Raw genomic sequence first — 7191 nt, forward strand, 5'->3', positions numbered from 1 at the left:
TTTCCAATCATATTTATAAATCGAAATCATCCTAATTTCTCAACAGGAGCTTAGTTCAACGGTTAATGTATCTTGTTCATTTTCTAAAAGTTGGATGTTCAATTTCTATCTGATGTCCTTTAATAAGTATAAAATAAAAATAAAAAGAGATTCACCCTCAATTTAAATTATAATTCACACGTTTTTCTAATTTAATCAAGATCTCCCATTTTATTTGTAATAGTCTTGATCACACCCTTTTTAAAAATTCAAGACAATTTTATTTTTTGAAAAACATCTATTTTTACTTTTCTTTCTTTTTTTTTTTTGACTAAGGATTTAAAAATTATTTTTAAATATGAAAAATAAAATGAACAGATTACAAACCTTAATTTTAAAACTAAAAAAAAAATTGAAAACAATATTGTTATCCATCCGAGCTTACATTCTTATATTTTAAATGGTACAAATTTTGTAAGTATATGATTCTACATAGTGAGACAAAATATGGGAGTGGAGATTCGAACTTATCTTAATTTTTTTTTCGAATACAAAAAATGGGGTTGAGGGAATTCGAATTTATAATCTCTTGATCAGATACATGTATAAATTACCGTTGAATTAAACTCATATTGACAAAAATATGTATCTTAATCCATTTGAATGATGCGTTTTATTGTTAAGATAGACAAAATTCTAATAATTATGGTATAAGTAGCATCTTTCTTACACAATGCATGTGGAGAGGAAATTATTACTATTAACTCTTTTTAATAATGACCAAAATGGAGGGCTTTTGGAATGCGTATGGAGAGCACTTATGAGGCCAATTAATTTGCAATAATGATAATTCCACTAACTTCCACTGATTATGGTATCATTTAATTATAAAAACTCTCCACTAAATTAAAATAAGTTCATAAAGGCATCTAACTTCCTTGGGAAATTCCCTATACCTACATCTCTTCAAAATATCTCATTTGTTCATACTTTTTTAATATAAAAATATCTTTATTTAAGCACTAAAATTATTCTTACTAACCCAATTCCTCTCTCTCTCCCCCACTCCATTCAGATGGAGGTAGCCTTCTTCCTGTGAGAGAGAGACAGTTGGCTGGATGAGATTAAAATCTTCATTTTTAAATAGTCATCTCTCATCATTAAAAATATATTTAGACATGCACAAAAGTATTTGAAGGACAAATGGAATTATAACTACCTTTGAAGGATACAGGGGTGTACAGAGGTTGAGACTATTCTACGTAGAAATCTGAAAGCAAGGGATTCAATGAAAATCACAGTTGTATTATTTGTTTTTCAATGTTATATGTGTTTAGTTATGTCAGATTTGGTAATTAAATCTCAGTTTAAAAAATTGTTGTTTAGTAATATATTTGAAAATTAGGAATAGTTACAAACTAAATATTTAGTTTAATCTAAAGTTATATTAATTAATTTTTTAACATTTTTTTATGAATTTTGTACCGTTGTTATTTTACAATGTTATATAATTTAGAATACATTATATTTTTACATGTTTTAATTTTAACAAACATGAAATTAGTTTATAATATGAAGTAAATATATTTATCTTAAAAATTTCAAATTATGAATTGGATCACAGAATACGAAAAGAGTTGTAATAAACGAATCTACCAGATCCTGCCTAATGCATATTTACTAAATCTATTTGATTGAGTGAATCTGAAAACAAAAAACAGAATTCGAGTTTCCAACCAAATATGTCCTTAGTTCTCCAACTTGAAGGAGGTGTTTTCTATAACCAACCCAACTCAACCCTGGTCACGTCATCATATTGCTTAAACTTTAAAAATAAAATTCCAAATTAACATAGTTATCAAATAAAAAAGCCGAACTAATGAAACGCAGAGATGCTAAATGAAAACGCTTGGAAAGGTGATCCAAAATGTTGAGGGATGTAAATTTGTAACGTGGACTTTGATCTTGAGCACAATAAAATTTATTAAGAAACAAAATATAAAATATATTTTTTTAGCAAACAAAATAAAAACATTAAAGAATATCAGAACGTCAAAATTATAATAATATTATCAAAAATCAAATCGAACATAACTTAATTGGTTAAGATGTCTATTTACAATTAAAGGTCGTAAGTTCAAATTGGACTCGTTTGGTAATGTCTCATTTTCTCCTTTCTCGTTTTTAATTTTTTTAAAGAAATCAAAACATTTTGCAACTAACTTTATTTATTATTTCTTGTTATTTGGTAACATTCTTTAGAAATTTTGGAACAATCACAAAAAATATATCTCTTTCTTATTCTTATTTTCAATTTGTTTCAAAACATAAACAAAAATATTGTTTTACCATATTTGAATTCATGCAACTAAGAAACGTATTCAAAATTGCAGAACTTGCCTCTCTTTTATTTATTTAATAAATAATAATAATTGAATTTGTTTTGAATTAATGAGGAAAGAAGGTGTTGCAACATTCTGAGTTGGATGACTTTGACTGCGGGAAACAAATACGGAAAAGAGTCAACTATTGTGGGCCCAGTGGGACCCACTTTCCTGTCAGCCGCAAGACATGTCTCTCCGGCCATGATTGCATCAGGTCGAATCTCGGGCCGTAATGCCAATTTTCTTTTTCTTATTTTTTTACATCTTTATTTATTTATGCATATCCAAATTCCACCCAAATATATTCTTTTCAAAATCAAATTTTAGATCATCACATAATTAGTTTCAAACTGGCGTATTAAATTTTTACTTAATGTCGGTATTTTTATCTTGACATAAGTGATTTTATATATAAACATAATAGGATATTTCTTCCTTACACTAGAAAGACAATTTAATATTGGAGATTTCAAGTTAACATAAACTTAGCTTAATGGTAAATGACATATTTTTTTACTAAGAAATCATGAGTTTAATCCAATCGATTAAAACTTGAGTTTTCTAAATTTATGGACAAAATAAGAAAAAGGGTTAGAAAAGTTTGTAGAGGGAGAGAGAGAGTAGAATTTACAAGTGGGATGATGAGTGTGTGTTTGCATGGTGAGAGTGTGTTTGGCAAGTCCAAAAAATGCGGCTCAAAACCAACAAAAATCCAAAAGGAAAAAAAAACAACTAATCAGAAAAAGACAGGTAAAAATATAATACAAATTGGCCCTCAACAGCAAATTTGAAAATTGAAACCGTCTGCCTTTGAAATAAGAGTGAATTTCTTCACAAAAAGACACAAATACCAATACGTGTATTTATCATCCATTTCTCTTCTCTTCAGTCTTCACTCAAGCAATGAGCAATTAGCAAAGCAACTGGCAAACCCCACTCTGTGGGACCCTCCAAAGAAAAACTCCTCTTTCTTTTTTTCTCTCTCTCTCTCTCCCTCTCTCTACTTTCAACTTTCAAATCTGTTTTTCTTTTTCTTTTTCTTTCTCCCATAGAGAATTTCCAAAGCATTTAAATAAGCAAGGTGGGAAAGAGAGTAAGAAAGATGGAAACTTTGTAGTTTTTGCCTCTGGCTTCTTCAGGGGGGTTGGGTTCAGTTCTCTTCTCAAGCCAGACAAAACAAAAACAAAAACAAAAGCCAAAAAAAAAAAAAAAAGTCTTCTTTTTCACACTCACCACCAAAATCATGGATCATCAGTTTGTTTAGGGTTTCTGAAACTTACACGCTCTGTGTTTGTTGTTTTTTTCTTCCTTTTCAACTCTTACTCTTGTCCCTGCCTCTGGGTTTCTGTTCTTTTTTTCTTAACAATTTCCCCAACTTCAACTTCTCATGATTCCTTCTCGGATGTTGGCTGCTCTGTTCTTCTGTGGGATGTTTGATTATTTTTTCAGCTAAGCTCTTTTGTTTTTGGGGATCTTTCTTTATCGTTCGTTCTGCTGTTGTAAATTCTGTTTTTATTTTCTTGTTCTCTGTGGGGTTTGCAAATGGAAGAGGTGGAGGAAGCTAACAGAGTAGCTTTAGAGAGCTGCCATGGAGTTCTGAATCTCTTGGCTCAACCTGCAGACCAAATTCAGTTGAGGAATTTAATGGTGGAAACTGGGGAAGCTGTTTTCAAGTTCAGGAAAGTGGTTTCTCTTTTGAATTCTGGTTTGGGTCATGCTAGAGTCAGAAAACTCAACAAGATTTCTCTCCCTTTGCCCCAAAACACCCTCTTGGATTACCCAATTCACCATCTTCCAACCCAAAATCAAAATCTCCACCCTTCTCAGTCTGGTTTGAATGGTAAAGTTTCAACTTTTCTGGGAATCCCAGATTTAGAATTGGGTCCAAATGACAAGAACTTCCTCCAAATTCCCAGACAAGCTCCATCTTTCTTCCCTCAACACCAACAACAACAGAGGATTTTGCCTCAGCAGAAACAGATTAAACAGCAATCAGAAATGATGTTTCTTAGGAACAACAACAGCGGCATGAATCTGAATTTTGACACATCTAACTGCACATTGACAATGTCATCAGCTAGATCTTTCATTTCTTCGTTGAGTATGGACGGGAGCGTGGCGGACGGAAGCTCATTCCACTTGATCGGACCGTCGACGTCGGCCGATAACAAGAGGAAGTTTTCAGGAAGGGGAGGAGATGAGGGGAGCTTGAAATGTGGAAGCACTGGCAAATGCCACTGCTCAAAAAAGAGGTTGGATTGATATCTCTCTTTTTCAATATAAATATTTTGCTGTCCATTGCCGTGAGACTTGCTCAGTGAATTAAGTTCTTTTTGTAGGAAACATAGGGTGAAAAGATCAATCAAAGTGCCTGCTATAAGTAACAAGCTTGCAGATATCCCTTCTGATGATTATTCATGGAGGAAATATGGGCAGAAGCCAATTAAGGGCTCTCCTCATCCCCGGTATAATAAGATTTCAAATCACTTATATCTCTGCATTAGTATAATAATGTCTGTTTTATGCCTAATCCTGCATAGATTTGAGAGTAATGTTCTTACTTGTAATTTCACGATCATGGTTCGTGACCTTTGTCGCGTGCTTAACGATTGGCATTTCGAGTCCAGCTTATAATGGCTTTATTTAGAGTAGCTATTCTTGAAGAGTGGCCAGTTTGTTATATCATGAGATCAAGATGTTCATGTAACAGGATGAATTTACTAGAAAAAGATAAAGGGGCTCTATAGTTTCTATCAATTTCATGAGATTAATATGAAAAGGATCCTCTAACGACTCGAAAGAACGAAAATTTTGGGGATCATCAGATTGAATCAGAGACCTATTTTTGTGCATAGTATAGATTTATCTGTTGGTTGCTCAAAATTACAAATTCTTTTGGCATATAATCCCATTTTTTCATGTTTGCTAATGTGTACCATATGTGATAAGTGAATTTAATACTTGAAACTATAAAATTCAGAGTGAATTGGTGTAGTATGTTGCTACTGCTGCTTGTAGGATTCATTTTCCATTTTCATCTCAGCTCATTAGTTTCTTCTCCTAGTAAACTCGAAACTAGAAACGTCGAACTCGAGAAATTTAGCATTTGAGCAAAAGGGGAAACTGTCCATCTTTGAGGAACTTTGTGAACTAAATTTCTTCTTCTTCTAAATCCGTGCAGGGGTTACTACAAATGCAGCAGCATGAGAGGGTGTCCAGCGAGAAAGCACGTCGAACGGTGCTTAGAAGACCCGTCGATGCTTATCGTAACATACGAAGGAGAACACAATCACCCGAAAATGTCGACTCAATCTGCACACCCTTAGCCTAGAGCCTCAAATTAACCACCCAGTTTGGGATTGGTGTTGGCGCTTCTGTACATATTTTTGGGGCTCAACATTTGAACCAAACTTTTGAGTTTGGAGAGTTTCCTTCCAAAATCAAGCAGGAAGTTATTTAATCCAACACTGCAACTCACATTTCTCTGTAGAATAGCATTTTGTAGAACTGTAACATCTTCTTCTTCTTCTTCATTTTCTTAATCTGGTGAGATTGTGTTGAGGAATGAAAACCTTTGTTCTAATGCAGGTTCTGCCTCTGATTATTGGATGTAAAGATTTCATTTTGAGAAAGTTGGACTTAATTGGGGAAATTTCCTATTTAAATTCTTGAATGGCTCTTCAATGATGAATATTCTCTCTGATTTTGTTTTCTAAACACCCTTTTTTTCTCTGTTCTGTTCTTTTTTTTTTCTAACTTTGAACAAAATTAAAATATATGTCTTGGTTATGTCTTATATACAAACTTGGACAAAAATAGGATTTTCATCTTATTATCTATTAGAGGCGGTTTGATAATCAATTTTAGTTTTAATTTTCTGTTTTTGAAAATGAAACTCATTCCTCACCATTTATTTGCTAGGATTTTCACCTTTCTTCCGACACACCTCTAAATTTCTAGTCAAATTTTAAAAACAAAAATAAAATTTTAAAATTAGGCTTAGATTTTGAAATCGAAAATGAAATCAGTGTTTATAGACTTAATTTTTAAAAACAGAAAATAAAAAATAAAATAGTTATCTAATGTGATCTTTTCAAAGTTAATTTAAAAAAATATATATTTAGTGTTATTTTATTTATTTATTTATTATATTGCCTTTATAGAAAATAACATAGTTTCATGTTAATTTCTATTTTTGCTACCCATATTGAGCTGGGTATCAAATTTGAGGATGCAAAAGCTATTGCTGTAAACATGAGCTTACTTAGTAATAAATGACATCTAATCTTTTTTAAAGTCGGAGGTTCAAATCTTCGTACCTCGTAAAAAAAAAATGAAGGTTTTACTAACATCAATAAGGAAATTTAATAATTGAAACAAATAAAATATATTTTTATATTTATTTAAATATTAATAATTCGTAAAGTAAAGAAATTTTCTCAATCCACCTATTGTACTGAAAAAAGAAAAAATAGTCCCAGTAAAAATTTAGAACCAAACGAACATAATTTAAAGATGGAAAAATTCTCTACTCCCACAATTGTAATATTATGTTATTAAAATAAATAAAGATTTAAAAGAGAAGGGAAACAAATGAATGATGTGAATGAACGGTGATCCAGTAGGTTTGGCATTATTGCAGCTTGACATGCTGTTTCATCCGCTTTGGCTTGTTTGACTTGTCATACTCATATAAAAACAGATATATTTTGCCAGAAAAAAACATATAATTTTGTTCTCTTTTGGGAGATAAGTCTGATCTTATTTATAATCTAGAATTGGAAAAATGCATATCGATTTTGTATCTTTGGAATCTCCACCGATCGAG

General features: G+C 31.6%; 1 protein-coding gene across 1 annotated transcript; it reads left to right on the forward strand.

Moving 5' to 3' along the window:
* The first annotated feature begins 3254 nt into the window (after positions 1-3254).
* LOC111015354 (putative WRKY transcription factor 21) lies at positions 3255-6050 on the forward strand. The gene is made up of 3 exons (XM_022290360.2): positions 3255-4615; positions 4703-4828; positions 5545-6050. Exons 1-3 carry the CDS (start codon positions 3906-3908, stop codon positions 5687-5689), a joined length of 981 nt encoding a protein of 326 aa, XP_022146052.1. The 5' UTR covers positions 3255-3905; the 3' UTR covers positions 5690-6050.
* Positions 6051-7191: the final 1141 nt, after the last annotated feature.

The sequence above is a fragment of the Momordica charantia genome (assembly GCF_013281855.1).
Source record: "Momordica charantia cultivar OHB3-1 chromosome 6 unlocalized genomic scaffold, Mcharantia_2.0 BLBB01000006.1, whole genome shotgun sequence".
Taxonomy (NCBI): domain Eukaryota; kingdom Viridiplantae; phylum Streptophyta; class Magnoliopsida; order Cucurbitales; family Cucurbitaceae; genus Momordica; species Momordica charantia.

Bases quoted from the DNA above. Each gene is read 5' to 3' on its own strand.
- LOC111015354 (XM_022290360.2), top strand. From the start codon at position 3,906: ATGGAAGAGGTGGAGGAAGCTAACAGAGTAGCTTTAGAGAGCTGCCAT. The intron at 4,616-4,702 runs GTTGGATTGATA...TTCTTTTTGTAG, and splicing joins TGCCACTGCTCAAAAAAGAG to GAAACATAGGGTGAAAAGAT. The intron at 4,829-5,544 runs GTATAATAAGAT...AAATCCGTGCAG, and splicing joins AAGGGCTCTCCTCATCCCCG to GGGTTACTACAAATGCAGCA.